At 34.9% G+C, this 17,306-nt stretch overlaps 2 protein-coding genes and 1 pseudogene across 2 annotated transcripts; 1 reads left to right on the forward strand and 2 right to left on the reverse strand.

The window, feature by feature from the left end:
• Positions 1-1,408: 1,408 nt before the first annotated feature.
• On the reverse strand, positions 1,409-4,125 carry LOC106763384 (exocyst complex component EXO70B1-like). The gene is made up of 2 exons (XM_022782074.1): positions 4,117-4,125; positions 1,409-3,991 (listed from the first exon to the last, which is right to left on the reverse strand). The coding sequence occupies exon 2, from the start codon at positions 3,805-3,807 to the stop codon at positions 1,972-1,974; it is 1,836 nt and encodes a 611-aa protein (XP_022637795.1). The 5' UTR covers positions 3,808-3,991; positions 4,117-4,125; the 3' UTR covers positions 1,409-1,971.
• Positions 4,126-4,817: 692 nt separating this feature from the next.
• On the reverse strand, positions 4,818-9,605 carry LOC106763385 (exocyst complex component EXO70B1). The gene is made up of 4 exons (XM_014647582.1): positions 9,540-9,605; positions 9,368-9,414; positions 6,388-6,596; positions 4,818-6,319 (listed from the first exon to the last, which is right to left on the reverse strand). The coding sequence occupies exons 1-4, from the start codon at positions 9,603-9,605 to the stop codon at positions 4,818-4,820; spliced, it is 1,824 nt and encodes a 607-aa protein (XP_014503068.1).
• Positions 9,606-10,623: 1,018 nt separating this feature from the next.
• Positions 10,624-13,280, forward strand: LOC106763386 (annotated as a pseudogene).
• Positions 13,281-17,306: the final 4,026 nt, after the last annotated feature.

The raw sequence follows: 17,306 nt of genomic DNA on the forward strand, positions 1-17,306 counted from the left end.
ACTTAAGTCGTGTTTACCATATTAAACTTTGCTGTGAAAAATTGCAATCACATGACAATTTATGTGAAAATGTTGAAATTGTGTAGGTTAAAGACAACTTTATGTTAATTAATTAGATTTAAATAATTAAAGTCATGTAACCAATATATAACTTCAATTAAAGATGTTGAAATTATGGAAAAATGATGTGATTTTTTTTAATTAAAAAACATTAAAGTTGTGGATGTGAATAATAACTTTAATATAATTATAGTTGAACTGAAATAGTCGTTAGGATGAAAGAATTTCTTCAAATTCAACTTCTTTACTCATTCTATTTAAAAGAAAAATAAAAATTGTATTTTTTAAAAACATTTTTTCCGATATTGAGAAAAAAATGTATGGATAAAAAGCATGATAAAAAGTTGGAATTTTGATTTGATAATTGAGTAGAATGGAGGATTTTATGAAAAAAAGCCCACCTATTATAAATATTTTGTTAATCTTTATTTTCAAATAGAATAATGTAATCGGTTAAATAAGAAAGTAAATGGATTAAATGAAATATAATAACCTTATTTTTTATTATAACATAATAAATAATTAAAATACATAAATGTAAATAGTGATTAAATATATTTTATTATATTATGACAAAATGACTAATTAAAATAAAAAACAAATAATTAATAAAACTTAATTTAATTTAATTCAATATTTTGTTCATATATAATTTATTTAAAACATAATAAAAAAACCAAAATAAATTATTGAAACGTTGAAGATTTATTTTAATTCTGAGATATAATTTTTTTCTTGGTCTTTATAATATTATTTTAAAAATTTAAAATTTAATTTGACTTTAATTTAAATTTTCAAAAAAATTATTTTTTACCCAGCGAAAGTTCCAACTTTCTTCGAGCTTTTATTTTTCACGCTAGTTTCCTACGCCATGTATGACAAAGGGTTTCTAAAACAACTATTTTTTTTATGCCTTTAAAGAAAGTGAGTGAAGAAGTGTTGAGTTTTCTTCAGTATTTGGATAATCTCATACTCTATATAACGATTTTAGTTTAATTTTATCATGTTTAGAAGAAATTGCATTATTTTTTCACGATTTTAATTTAATTAGATCTTTCATCTAAAATTTCATTGAAATCGTTATATGGTTGTTCAAGTGCATTTTTACATGTCAAAGGTCGTCGTGTTACAATATGATGAATGAAATCGTAATCAATGAGCATGATTTAATCTGGACATAAATTTTTTAAAAATACATTCATATACATAATTTCCAATTTTAATTGATCCGTAAAAAATCCTCTACTCATCTTCATTTATTTGATTTGCCTCTGGTTGAGATGAAAAGAGGGAAAATGCAGAATATTTTAGAAGTATTACCAATTTACTTTTATTTTATTTTATTTTAGAATTATTACCATTTTTGTTTTTTTTTTTCAAAATAAATTTTAAATTGTCATTGGTTTTTAAAGGGGATCGGAATACTCTGGTAATAATATTGTGGTACTTCATTTCTTTTGTCTCCACGGAGATTACAGTAACACGGTTTCCCAAAGTGAGATGAAATTTGATAAACAATAGACATTTATGAATCTCAAACTTGTAAGACTCTGCCTAACTCTCATGTGTACCAAAATACTTGTAATAATGTAGGTAAGTATTTGAATAAGAAGCTCATTGCACAACAGAGCAGACCAGTGACAGTTGGCATAAATCCCGGAAGTATTCATAGATAGGTTAAGCCTGTATACTAAATCTTCCCAAACTTAGAAATTATTTCCCTCTCTTCAGGCATAGAATTATGAAAATGTATCCAAACTTCAATTTGAACCAAGCGAATCTAAAAAATGTAAACAAAATAAAAAAGGAAACACATTTGTGATTGTCTTGAAACATTCAGTGGTATACAGAGCACAAATCCTTTGGAACTGAGATAATAAAGTTATTGTTCTCGAAATCTAACTCGCTTAATCATTCCTTCTCTTCCAGCAACGGATTCATCTCCCTTAGAAGAAACAATTTGTTGAGTCGATCTTGTACCTCAAACATTCCATACCTAATGTATTTATAAGCATGCTTCCCAACAAGTTGCTCAAATGTGCCAAGGAAACTTCCATAAGCTGGCAACAACATGTTTTCTATGGATTTTATCACTTGATCCCTTAGCTCCTCATCACAGACAGACCATGCAGACTGAATGTTGCATGTCTCATCAAAGTGTTCGTTGAACCAATAAAGGTTGTCTTTCATCAACTCGGCTANAACACTAGNCTCTNGTTGNTTNATGTCTACCTTCAAAAGGTCCAGAATCTTATTCCATGAGCTTCTTAGATAGAGCTCAAGGTTTTCTTGTAGCTTTGTTGTGTTTTTGTAGAGCCAGTCATCTCCAAAAGAAAGTCTCAGTCCATTCAGTTTTGTCTCTACTTCAATGAATCGCCGGTTGTTCATGATGAAAACATAACGCAAAGAAGGGTTTTTGTAATTTTTCGAGTTGGCTTCTAAACTGCTCTCTACAATCTCTATCATCTTGTAAATACACACAGGTGAAATAATTTCACCTAAACCTAGTCTAACTTTATTCTCCCTACTTTGGTATAGAAATTTAATGTAGTACATCACTTCAAGCTTATTACCATTTTTGGACTTATCGTCCAAACTACTCTTCAACAGAATTCTCACTTTGTCTATGTACACAGATGCTGGAATCTTTCCCTCCATTAAATCTTGGCTAAGTTTCCTAATTTCCCTATTTCTGTAAACCGAATAAGTACAGTACATCCCTTCAAGGGTAATAGGATGAATCCCGCCACCGGGAATGAGTGATACATCTTCCGAAGCTTCATAAATGCACAATCTCTGCCTTATCAGGACCACTACAATATTTAATGGTGTTGTAAATGATTCAAAGTCTTGTATCAACTCCTGCAATGTGTTGCGCATGAAATGGCTCCAAGTTGCCAAGGCACGGGCAGATTGCAGCAGACTAGTAGCCAATTCCGTGCAAAGTTCCCTGAAATGAAACTCCCCATTGGGAATGGAGCGGCTAAAGACACGATTGAAGAGTCTTTTTTCATTGGGAAAGAGTATCCTCACAGCTATGTTCATAGCTTTTATCAGCCTCTCAATCTTCTCCGACTTGTTACTATCCTCCCCGTTGAGCTCTTCATCTTGCAACCCTAATGCCCACATACTCTCTTTCAGAAACTCCCTCCGCCAATTACTGTACACGTTCAAGCATTCCTCCTCAGATCCATCTGACACCATCTTCTGTACACTTTCACTAAGCTTGATGATCATTCCTGACGACAATGAATCCACCACCATGTTGTCATCGCCATGCAATTCTGGTTCTGAAATCTGCTCCTCACTAAGAACACCAGCTTTAAGGTATTTGTCTACATGCATGGAAATTGCTCTGATAACGTTCCCATTTTTCTTCTTAAGAGCCTCTATACAACCCATGAAGCATTCCTTGGTACCATAAATGTTTTCTGGAGGAGCACTACCAGTACCACTCTCTTGAGGTGAAACTGTGCCTTGAGTAACACTATTACTGGTTCCTTGTGGTTCTGAATGAGAACCAATTTCAAGTACTACATGATCTTGGTGTTGAAGTCCATGATACTCACTTCTTGGTGCAGGATCCAAATTGGAACGAAGAAGGATGAGGGAATAACTGAAAGCTCCTCCAACAGTGACTAGCCACAGTTTTATTTTCATGAGTTGTACGGTCAAAAGTCCACAGAAGAAATACAGTAGATCAATCTCAAATCCTAAATGACTCAGCCTAGACAAGCCTAGAGACATGATAGCAAAAGCAACCCAAGAAAGCAGACTATAGACATCTGCTTTCTGTTTCAGATCTTTATCAAGGAAAAAAGAGTATGCAGAAGTGATAAGCAAAACAGAAAATGTTGTGTGAGCTTCCAAACAGCGAGAGTTGGAGTATTCCCATGTCTTTGCAAACAAGGTGGAAAGGAAGATTATAAAACTGAAAACAATGTAAAGAAGTAACTTCCACCAGGTCCAATTTCCAAGTAAAAGATTGAAAGAGGAGCTCAAAGCATAACAGATAAGGCCAACGATAGATGAAGCAAAACACACTAATCTCCATACCTTTGACTGATGTAGCCAAATCCAAATTTTGATGAACATGAGCACTCTGTTTTTTCTTAAGCAAGGTTTGCTTTCTGGACAAAAACCACCGTTGTTTTTTTTTTTTTTTTTGATGGGTTTCATCCATTTATTTTATTTTATTGTAGAAATTTCAAAGGAAGTAAGTGGGAAAGCTCCATCCATCTTTTACGTGTTGACTTAAAACTGGGTAATTCTTTTCCAATCAATGCTACTTGAAGCAATCCCCTCATGCGATCAAAAAATCAATAAAATCCTTAAAATGCATCAAACACAAATCCAATTAATTCGATATATCAATAATCACCTGCGAGAAGAATTCATTTTACAATTTCGTTTAAACGTGTCAAATAATTTAGGCTGTGAAAATCTAAAATATATAAATAAAAACCGAAGAATATAACTTGGATGGGATTTAAGCTATGTAAATCTAAAACAGAGAAGTAAAAAATAATTATGTAATTTTAAGCTTAAATGTACACTGGTAGTGTTGGCATGATTTGGAGCTACAATTGTTCACTCGAGATAATCACCAAACATATTTTTAATTATATTTAGGTTCTTAACCATAACAATAAGAAGTATATAAGAAGACTGAAAAATACACTTCTATTAACACAAATTGTTATATATTCGAACAACAATATTCCAACAACACAGTAATAAAAATTTTGTATTCTAAATCAATGCAAGCGCTTGGATGTCTTCCACTTGTGCTTCAGATACAGATTCTTATTGTTCATCACAACAAACAGATTGCGGACTCGATCTTGGACGTCAAACATTCCATACTTAATATAATTATAACTGTGTTTGCCAAGAAAATTATGCAACTTTCCAATGAAGTTTCCATATGCTGGCAACAATATGTTTTCTATGGATTTTACAATATGTTTTCTTAACTCTTCATCAAACACAAACCAAGTAGACTGAACATTGCATATCTCATCAAAGTGTTCGTTGAACGAATTTATCCTGTCTTTCAGTAACCCAATCGCAACACTAGTCTCTGATTCACAAATATCAAACTTTAGAAAGTCCACAATCTTATTCCACGAGCTTCTCAGATAGAGTTCGAGGTTTTGCTGAAATTTTGTTGTGATTTTCCGGAGCCAATCTTGACTAAAAATAGGAACCAATCCATAGAACTTTGCTTCTAGTTCTATGAAATTCAGATGGTTCATGATGAAAACATATCCCAGAGAAGGGTTATGGTATTTTTTGGACTCCACTTCCAAAATTCTCTCTATCAGGGCTGTTATCCTGGCCACATTCCCAGACGGTGAAAGCTTTCCCTCCTTATCAAACATGGTGTATCCTTCTAATACTTGCCTAGATTTATTATCCCTCTGTATGCAAACATAACGAATTTTGTACATCAATTCACATATATTAGGATGAAGCTCACCACCCTCATAATATGTAAAATTTTCACACTCCATAATAGTTGCCAAATGATTGGCAATGCGAACCAAACAAATATTCAATTCTCTACAAACCACAGTGAAAGCAAAGTCCCCAGCGGAAGAGACCCCTTTAAAGACGCGATCACAGAGTGTCCTTTCATTGGGAAGGAGTACATTATCAATTACATACAAAACCTTTGTTAACCAACTCTGAATCTTTTCCATCTTATCAATGTCCTCCATACAAAGCTCTTGCATTTGCAACCCAAAAGTCCATAAACACTTTTTCAGAAACTCCCTTCGGCAAGTATAGTATACTCTGCAACAATCCTCCTCAAACCCTTCAGCCAGTATCAGCCACACGGCTTCGTGAAGGTCATTGATGATTCCAGCAGGCAATGTATCAACCACCAAGTTGTTGTCAGCATGGAGTTCCACCGTTGGAATCTTGTTGACCACACTAGCTTTAAGGTATCCATCTACGTGTTTGGAAATTGTGCTGATAAGGGTCTTATTCTCCTTCTTAAGCACCTCTATACATTCCATGAATCGTGCCATGATACTTTTGTTACTGTCATCTTTTCCTTGAGTGACCACGAATACTGAATCTTCGTCTCCTTCCGAGACAACAACGTCTTGCGGCATGCCGAGGGAATTACCAACTGTGGTAATAGTTTGAGGTGAACCAACTCTTGAAAAATTTCGGCTTGTTTCTGAGTGTGAACCAATTTCGATGACTACGTCATCGTTGACATGGATTCCAGCATACCCAGTTCTGGCTGAAGCATCCAAGGCCGAACGAAGAATGATGAGGGAATAACTGAAACTCCCTCCAACAATTACTAACCAAGATCGACCTCAAATCCAAAGTGACTGAGTCTTGACAAGCCTAGTGACATAATAGCAAATGCTGCACACGAAACCAGACCATATGCATCTGGTTTCTCTGTGACTTGTTTATCGAAGAAAAAGGAGTACACAGAAGTTATCAGCAAAACCAAGAAAAGAAGGCCGTGTGAGCCTCCAAACAGCGCGAGAGTTGGAGTACTCCCATACCTTTGCAAACAAGGTGGAAAGGGAGATGAAGAAACTAAAACCAATATAGAAAAAGATCTTCCACCACTTCCAAGCGCCACATAAATGATTGAAAGAAGAGCTCAAAGCATAACAGACAAGTCCAACAATCGATGAAACAAAACACACAAATCTCCATACCTTTGGCTGCAGCAGCTTACTATGAATTTCGATGAGCATTATCACTCAAGCAAGGTTTTCTTACAAGAACAAAGAAGATGTTGAATAAATCAATAACATTTCAATTATTGGTATTTTTTATGTAAGATAGTCCCCGTCGTTGACTTGGATACTTATTTTGTTATTTAAATTTCAGTGGAAGATAATGAGTTTCATTGCAATATCTTGGATAAGTATAACTCATTACTAAAATAACATTCATATACATAATTTAATCTGGACGTAAATGTTTTAGAAAAACATTCATATACATAATTTTCAAATTTAATTGATCCGTAAAAAAACCTCTACTCGTTTTGATTTATAAGATTTGCCTCTAATTAAGATGAAAAGAGGGTAAATGCAGAATATTTTAGAAGTATTTCCAATTTACTTTTATTTTTTTTATTGTTCACACAAATAGAGAAATTATATAGTTTGTTTGAAGAGATAAGTCATAAGCGATTATATAGCATGAGGGATTATATTCTACCATGAATTATGGTTTTATGTATTTTATTCGAAACACATTTTCTTTTATTGTGATATTTTATTTATGTTCTCATCCACGCAAATCCGGTGTTGCGCTTTTGTCAGCATTTGGTATGTGAGATAGGATTTATCACTAGTCCATGAAAACACAGCATAAACAAAATACCTATTTAATAGTAATTAAATTTGGTCTCAAATCTTTTCATAAAATTTTAAGTTTAACTGGATTATAGTAATTCAACCTGTACAAACTATTTAGTTGTTATATTTTGTTTCTTATTTAAATTAGAGCAACTTTTTAAAAAGGGTTGAATCATTTAAATTTTGATTAAATGCAGCAGAATTCAACTTCATTAACATTCCATCTAATTTTCTCTTTTAAACAAGGACAATTTAGTTATTTTATAAACATATCAATTAAAAAAATATTTTTTTAACAAAATTTTCCACTCTTAAAATTTAGATCTACATCAATATTAAACTTTACAATCAATATTTTACTTTTTCTTTTCTTTTCCTTAAATCAAAGAATCTTATTTCTTAATCTTCAGTATTTCTTAATCTTATATTCCATAAAGAAAGGATAGATTTCTTTCTCAAGGGAAATGGTGATGGATTTTTTCAAATCCTAAGAAAAGTAAGTAATAATGCATGAAATGATGAAAATTGATACATATGACAAACTCTCACGACATACTTAAATATTTTTTTAAAATTGAGTTTGTTATTAATTGATAATAGAAGGATTCTAAATAGTTGTGATACTTACAATATTATAAAAATAAAAATAAAATCTAAAAATAAAATATCAATGGTCTTAAAAATAAAATTTGCTTAATTTATCATCAAATAATATTCTACCTAGATTAATATAAAATTATAACTACTTATCTCTATTATATCTCTATCAAATCAAACTAAATATTACTAGACCCAAAACTAATAAAATAAAATTTAAATAAAATTATTAATAAAATCCTAACATTTAAGTTTATCCCAACACAAACATGCTAAATGTGATTTTCTCAATAATGGGATGCACTCATGCCATTTTTCATTTTATTTCAAAATAAATTTTAAATTGTCTTTGAATTTTCAACGGGATCGGAATACTCTTGTAATATTGTGGCCCTTCATTTTTTTGTATCCACATTAGTAACATGGTTAGGGGTGGGTGAACTTGAACTGTAGTTAACTGTTTTATACTTAAAAAAATTAAATTATTTTTACTAAAAACTAATTAAATTATTTTACAATTCAAATTAAAAAAACTGAAACTTATTAATTTTAGTAAGTTAACTAGTTAACACATGTGTCTCTTTATCCTTTCTCCATCAGAATCTCTCTCTATCACTCTGCCTCACATAGATTTTGCCAAGGTCCGTTGCCTTCTTCCTTCCTGTCGTTGCCTATCCCGTCGTCGATCATCCCACTGTCGCTTATCTCCCTCGATTAGCCCTCGAGTTTCCTCATCGGCTCTCTTTTCGCTCCAACGTCAATTTACATTAAATAGACACCTGTGGCTTCTTACCACAAACCGCTCTCCAGGTTTCCAAGCACGTTAGCTTCTTCTTACCATAAACCACTCTCCAGGTTTCCAAGCACGTTAGCTTCGATACCCCTCAAAAGTCTGACTCAGTCATCGCTTTCTTCAACAGAAATGGTGTCAACACCCAATTTCGTCCGGATTGATTAAATAATAGGTTTTATGTATTTATTTTATCTTTGTCTTATTTTATTTTAGGTTATTTTCTTTCCTTTTTATTTTCATTTTTAGGTTATGTTTTAATTTTACTTTTTTTTGTTTTATTATTTTTAATTGTTGTTTTACTATTTAGTATTTGATTTAGTTTTTCTTATTATTGAATTTAATTGAAAAAAGGAGAAAAAAGAAAAGAAATAAAAAGAAAAAAAGAGAAGAAACGAAAAAGACAAAACAAAATAAAAAAAAAAACAAAAAAAAAGAGAAGAAAAGGACAAAAAATAAAATAGGCACTGCAGAAGAAGCCTTCCCGTAAGGCAGCTTTAACAACATATTTTAACATACAACATTGTCCCTGTCCTGCAACATGTGTACAAGCTAAACAATCTTTACACAGAACCACGATCTAACATCAAAAGGGAAACGAATTTTGAACTGCTTGGCCACCTTATACAATGAAAACACAATGAAAACAGGAAACATGAAAAAAGACAAAGAAGAAATCCTGAGAGATGTTGTTTGGCAGGCAATTCTGCTGCATGACAACACAACGAAGAGCATTTTTGATTCACCATAACAACAGAGAAAAGACCATCAACACAAGGATTCTTGACTCCGTCACCTCTAACACGAACCATTTTTTGCATACAAAGAAAAAAGGCAACCTCTTTGGAGCTTCATCTTCAACCATCATTCAGTCTCAGTCTTTGTGATGGCGTCCACCATTTCATGAGCAGAGGAAGAAAACGAGAGGCCAGCATCTGAAAAAGAGAAAGAACTGGTTCCCATCACGAGCTGGGGGAGGTTTTCTGAAGGTTCACTAGCCGGCATCAACTTCACTGCTGCAATTGCTGTAGCTGGGGAGACAAGCAACAGCAAAGCCCCGAGAGGTAAGTAACTCTCTCTCTCTCTCTCGCTCATATAGTCACTTGTAATGCATGCTGTATTGTGAATGGCTGTATCACGAACTGCGTATTATACTTGCTTTTGGTTATGGCCTTGTGTATGAATCCCCACTCTTCATTCTCAATAACCACTGAACATCATCATCGTCATCCCCTTTGCTGGTAAACTAGATACTTACCGGAAAACATAACGAAAAACAACCAAACAAGGTATAACAGTTGACTTCATCCGGCACCACATCAACCAACCTTTTGTGAACCATGTTATAGGACGCTAGGACACAACCGAGGGATCAACTTCCTTCCTTAACATCTCCTCGTACGTCACCATAGCCTCTCCAACCTGTACCCAGAAAGGAGACAACACGGACACAACACTGAACAGATTTCATCCATCTAATTCCATTTAGAATAACCATCATCAACTCTGACTTATACCATCGCCCAACCTGAACCAGTTTCTTGCAACTATCAACCCCCGCTTACCCTAAATCACCATTAAATTTAAATCGAAACTCACACAAATCCACACAGGAACACCACCGCGTGTCCCGTTCACCTCTCACTCGTGTCAATGGAGGCCAATAACCTGAATCAGATTAGTACCTTAGCGTTGGTTTCGTTTCCTTGAGTCTTGGAGTTGCAGGAGCCCCCCTAGCACGCGCTGTTTGGTACATGGGTGCATCTCGCCGACAGCGAGGACGATGAACCTTCGGACCTAGGTTCGATTCGCGAGAGGAGGAGGGGATGAATGTCTAGCCAATGTGAGTGGGCACGTTTCGTACCAGCTTGGGATCCCGGTGGCTGGCCTTGCGAGTGGCGGCAACGCCCATCTTCTTTGACGGTAGCGGTTTCGAGTTCGAAGAAGGAGGGTTCGTGCTGGACGCTTTCGGTAAGGGTTGGCGTCGCCGGCGATGATGTGAGACGAACCTCAACGGTGGTGGCGCGGTGGCTATCGGAGGAGGCGCCGGCGCATTTGAGAAGGAACCCCCAACCCTAGGTCAGCACGAGAAAAGAGAAGGAGAGGGGAAGGCTTGACGGCGGCGATCGGCGGGGAGCTGTGGTCGATGGTGGTAGCTGGCAACCCCTTTTGGTGGCATCACGGTGGCCGTTCGGTGGAGGCAGCGACAGAGTGCGTGGGTGGTGGGGATGAAGACCTCTTTAGGTTTTCCCTTCAAAGAGAGACTTGGGTCTCTTGGTATTGGATGCAAATGATAGAATAAGGAGTGAACCCCTAATTGCTTCTGCTGAATAACCTTGGGCCAGGCTTCTCGGGCCAGATCCATTCTCTTTCCCTTCCTTTAAAATAAAAAGGAATAGTTTTCCCAGACGCACCCCCTCTTTTAGCTCTCACACCCTCACTCTCTTTGGGCTCAAGTCCAGTCTGTCTAAAACCCCTTTCTTTCCCTGCGCACCCCATTTCTGCTAAGTTTCACCCCCCTTCTCCTCTGGGCTTAGGCCCAATCTGTTTATAAAAGAAAAAATAGTTTGGTTTCAACACCCCTCTTATTGTCTAAGCACCACCACACCTTTTTCATTTATCATTATTATTTTTTTATTTTTATTTTTTTTTCTTTTTCTTTTTTTCACTTAATTTTTTTAGTTTATTTTATTTCTACTTTTTGTTTTCATTTAGTTATTTACCTATTTATTTTCTTTTATCTACTTTTAAGCAAATATTAAAAACCAAAAATATGTGTTAAAGGTTTAAGTACGTGTGTGATCGCACGCATCGTCCTCGTGCTAAGACCTTTTCTCCTTTTAATAAATTATCAAAAATGTTTTAAGGGTTTAAGCACGTGTGTGATCGCACGCATCGTCCTCGTGCTGAGACCTATTCTCTCTTTATCAAATATGTTTTTAAAGGTTTAGGCATGTGCGTGATCGCACGCATCGTCCTCGTGCTAAGAACCTTTCCCCTTTTTCATACAAAAAATACTAAAAATATAAAATCTTCAAAAACTAAAAATATCTTCAAACAAACAATCTTTATCAAAGAACTACGTAACCCTGATTTCTCAGTCCAACTGAGAATACGTAGGAGCAAGGCCAATCCTTGTCGGGCACAAAAAACACAAAAAATATTTTGTTTTCTTTAGAGTTTTATTTTTTAGGGGAAAATTAAACATTTTGCAAACCACATCAAATTCGCATATTTAGTTAAAGGTACTGCCTTAGGGCAGGCGTTGTGGGGGTGCTAACACCTTCCCCACACGTAACCGACTTCCGAAACCAGAATTTGGTTTTGTAGACCTTGCCTTATCATTTTATGATTTTTCCGTAGTTTTCCAGAATAAACTATGGTGGCGACTCCAAAAACCTTTTTTTTTTCAAACTTGTTTTCTTTTTTGGATCGTCGTCGTCCCGTCGCGATTCCGGTTGCGACAAATGAATTCACCCACGCTCACATCAACAACATCGTCAAAAGCATACCTAACATACTCATATGGAATGCTGACGAAAGGCTTTTGCCAAATTTCCAATTTTTACGCTCAAAAGGTGCTTATGCTTCTGATATCGTTTGCTTGCCTTGTTAATAGGTACCCCAAAATCCTCATATCTAGCCTCAAGAACAACATGATCCCCTCAATTCGTATTGGTAAGAAGGTTCCTCCAATCTGACCAGAAAACCTTTGATTGTGTTTTCTGTAGTATACCTTTCCTTCGATATAACGTTGGAGCTCAGAATGTGGACATGTTGCTTGATGTTGGAGTCAAGGACTCCGACATCGACTATTTGTTCAAAGGGAGGTCCTCTATATTCTTGTCTACTAACTTGAGGGAGACTATTGATGAAGTTAAGGAAATGGAGTTCAACCCTTCCAAGATAACTTTCGTCATTGCCTTTCAGGCCAAATGGGCTATGTCGAAATTGCGGTGGGATGCGAAAGTTGATGCCTTTGAGATGTGGGGTTGGTATGAGGAAATGGTTTTTGATTTGTTCAGGAAGCATCCCCTATTAATGTCGGTATCCAAAGATAAAATTAATGAGATCATGAGATTTTGGGTTGTTGAATTAGGTTGGGACCCTTTGGCACTAGCCAAAATGCCCAATATTTTTGGATTCGGTTTGGAGAGAAGGATTATTCCTAGGGGTTTGGTTGTTTGGTATTTTATTGTCAAAGGTTTGAGAGAGAAGAGTGCCAAGCTGTATACCCCGTTTGGTGTTTCTGAAGAGTTGTTTCTTAAAAGTTTTGTGATGCGTTTTAAGGAGGAATCGTCTCAACTGTTAAAACTTTATCTGAGCAAAAAATGTTTCAAAGAAAACAGGGAAGATGATGTAGAATCTGCTAGTTAGCAAGTGGATTACTTAAGAGAACAAATTTAACCATGTTGTTATCATCTCATCCAAGTACTTTTGTTAATCTTGTCGAAGTATCAATTGATTTAACTGAGATGTTCCATTTTACCGGGTTGAAATTGTTGTTTATTTATGATATATTCTTCAACTTAGATTACAGTAGTGATGTAGTCAATTGCTATCCTTTATAAAAGACTGAAGAAATAAGGACAAATTCTTTATGGAATGCTCATTGCATAATGTTGTTGGTCCCTTGGTAAGAAATATATATTTTTGTATTTTGATGGTGAATCATTTACATTATATAGAGTATTGACATGCACATGCAGATGTTGTGGTGAAAAGAGAATCGAGAATATTGAAAGAAGACAGTGGGTAATTTGATTTGATGAATTATTAGATTGAAGAGTTTTGTGAGTTGTTTCTGCACTGCTAGTTTGAAGTCGCATAAATTGGCCACTGCATTTGTCTGTTTCCATTATTGAACGTGAAAGGGAAATATATGAAGAAGAGTGTTTTTGATGCAAACTGAACTGTACTGCAGTATGAGTGAACTAAAAAGTAGTTCAGTTTAGTTACTCTGAACTATTTGTTAGTTCAGTGCAGTTTTGTTGAAGTAGTTTATAGTTATCTATAAAGTTTTATAGTGCAGTACATTATAGAGCAATTTGCCCACCCTAAACATGGTTTCTCAAAGTGAGATGAATGCTTCCTAAAGGACTTATCATATCTGCAACATGTGTTTCAAGACCTTGAAGTTGATAAGGCATGGACAATTATGGATGTCAAACTTGTAGAAGTCTGCCTAACTTTCATGTGTACTAAAATTATTGTAATAATATAGGTAAGTATTTGAAAAACAAGCTCATGGCACAACAAAGCAGACCAATGACACTTGGCATAAATCCAAGAAGTATCCATAGATAGGTTAAGCATGTATACTAAATCTTCCTTAACTTAGGAATTGTTTCCCTCTCTTCAGGCCTAGAATTATGAAAATGTATCCTACAATTTGAACCAACCCAATCTAAAACATGGAAACAAAATAAAAAAGGAAACACATTTGTGATTTTGTTGAAACATTCAGTGGTATACAGAGCACAAATCCATGGAAACTGAGATAATAAAATTATTGTTCTCTTAAGGTCCATAATCTTGTTTTGCTTTCGTAGCGCCAGTGATAATTAAAAATTATATTCCCTTCTGTCTCTACTTCAATGAATCTCTGTTTTGTCTCTACTTCAATGAACCTCAGGATTATCCCAAAGAAGGGTTTTTGTAATTTTTGGAGTAGGCTTCTAAAAGATCTATGAACTTGTAAGCAGGCCCAGTTGAAGAAAGATAGCCAAGGGGAAAGAGTGATAAATCTTTCAAAATCCTATTAGAATTTTTTGACTCAAACACGTGGCTGAAGGAGTCAAATAAGTTAAATAAAAATATATTCTTATCCTATTCTTTAAGTAGGATTTTATTATTTAATTAATTAGTTTAGTAGATATTTCTGAAAGTCGGTTACAAGTTCTGTAGTATAAATATTTATTGTTTGTGTTCAATAAAATACATCAGTTTTCCTTTCATTATTTTGTCTCTTATACGTTAAAACCCTACAATTGGTATCAAAAGTATAAAGGATTTTATGGGATCTGTGATATAACCAACAAACACTTACAACCATCAAATAGCCACCACACATAAGATGGAATCTCAAACATCCTTTACTATCGTTTTTGTGCTTGTATTTGATGGAAAAAAGTATCAAATGTGGGCTATCAAAATGGAAGCATATCTAGATGATAACGATGTATGGGAAGCGATAGAACATGACTACGAAGTGGCTCCCTTGCCAAATAATCTTACGATTGCTCAAATGAAAAATCACAAAGAAAGCAGGCTTCGAAAGTCCAAAGCCAAATCAATGTTGTTCACAGCTGTATTTCCAGTCATTTTCAACAAAATAGTGGCGTTGAAAACGACATATGAAATCTGGAAGTGTTTGAAGGAAGAGTATGAAGGCAGTGAGAGAATCAAAAGAATGCAAGCTTTGAATCTGGTTTGAGAACTTGAGATGCAGAGGACGAAAGATTCAGAGACAACCAAAGATTATGCGGACAAACTTCTCGACATTGCAAAAAACAATACGTCTGCTTGGCACTAAGACTTCTGATTCTCAAATTGTTCAAAAAATAGTTGTAACAATTCCAAAAAGATATGAAGCCACATTGATTTCCTTGGAGAACTCAAAAGATCTTTCTACTATTACATTGGTAGAACTTTTGACCGCATTTTAGGCTTAAGAACAAAGAAGAGTCATGAGAGAATAATGTCATATTGAAGGGGCTTTGGCAACTAAGTTGCTAAAAAAAATGGCAAGTCAAAAAGTTTCAATCTCAAAAATGATAGCAAATCCTTTCATGTTTTTCCATCATGTGCTTTTTGTAAGAAAAACAATCATCCACATACAAAATGTTAGTAGAGGTTAGATGTGAAATGCCATAAATGTGGACAATTAGGGAATGTGGAGAAAATATGCAAGTCATCAAAGAAACAAAAGAATGTACAAGTTGTTATTGAAGAGTGTGAAGAAGAAGAACTTTTTGTTGTTTATTGCTTTGCTACTACAAGATCAACAAAAAGTTGGTTAATTGATAGTGGTTGCACGAACCACATGACCTATGATCAAGAATTATTCAAAAATCTTGATGCAACCTACAACACAAAAGTCAGAATTGGAAATGGAGCAAAAATAGCAGTGAAAGGCAAAGGAACCATTGCGATTGAAGGTTGCACAAGTTTGAAATTAATTATTAATGTTCTATATGTTCCTGAAATTGACCAAAACTTATTAAGTGTTGGTCAACTTCTTGAGAAAGGCTATAAAATTATATTTGAAGATAAAACCTACATGATTAAAGATTCAGATAATAAAGAATTATTTAGAGTTCAAATGAAAGGCAAGAGCTTTGTCTTGAATTTGATTGATGAAGAGCAGTTTGCTCTACACAAGGTTGAAGACAATATGCAGGTACAAGGGCTGCTTGAATTGGAAGAGAAATCACTCGTATGCGCAACTTTGCAATATGAAACATAAACGAGGTTGCCTTTTCCAAAAGACAAATCTTGGTGAGAAACAAACAAGTTGGCGTTAGTACATATGGATGTTGGAGGACCTAAAAGAACCCCATCTCTAAATGAAAAGAAAGTAGAGATAGTGGGTGTTAAAGTTGGTGAAAGTCAAATTAAACCAAAAAAATTAGAGGAAGAAAAGCAACCTAAGACAACTATTCCCGAAGTAGAAGCTGAAAATGCGGATCAACAAGACAATACTAAAAAGGTGAAAGACACTGACAACTCAGAGTTAGATGCAGTTCTTGAAAAGATAGAGAATCCAGAAATGATTGAAACTTTCAAAAGCGAAGGAACTTTAGATTATATGGTCAAAGATGAAAAAACTTTATATATGCTGACTTTGAGTCAAGGAGGAGATTGTTGAAAATTTGTAACTCAAACAATATGTGGTGGAAAGAATCAAATAAGTTAAATAAAAATATATTCTTATTCTATTTTTAAGAAAATTTTATTATTTAATTAATTAGTTTAATAAATATTTTTCAAAATCAATTATAAATTCTAAATTCTTAGTACAAATATTTATTATTTATGCTCAATAAAATACATCACTTTCTATAAAAATCTTTTGTCTCTTATTCATTAAAACCCTACAAATCCCATTAATGCTCAACCTCAGCCTTATTAGGTGCAAGGCAGTATTGCTCAGTGTTGTAAATTGTTCAAAGTCTTGTATCAACCAGTGCAATTTGTTGCGCATAAAAGGGCTCCAAGTTGCCAAGGCAAGGGTAGAGTTCAGCAGAACAGTAACCGATTCCGTGCAAAGTTTCCTGAAATGAAACTCCCCATTGAGAATGGAGCCCCTAAACACACGATTGAAGAGTCTTTTTTCATTGGGAAAGAGTATCCTCGCAGCTATGATCATAGCTTTTATGAGCCTCTCAATCCTCTCCGACTTGTTAATTTCTTCCCCGTTGAGCTCTTCATCTTGCAACCCTAATGCCCAGAGACTTTCTTTCAGATACTCCCTCCGCCAATTACTGTACACGTTCAAGCATTCCTCCTCA

The sequence above is a fragment of the Vigna radiata genome, chromosome 6, assembly GCF_000741045.1.
Source record: "Vigna radiata var. radiata cultivar VC1973A chromosome 6, Vradiata_ver6, whole genome shotgun sequence".
Taxonomy (NCBI): Eukaryota; Viridiplantae; Streptophyta; class Magnoliopsida; order Fabales; family Fabaceae; genus Vigna; species Vigna radiata.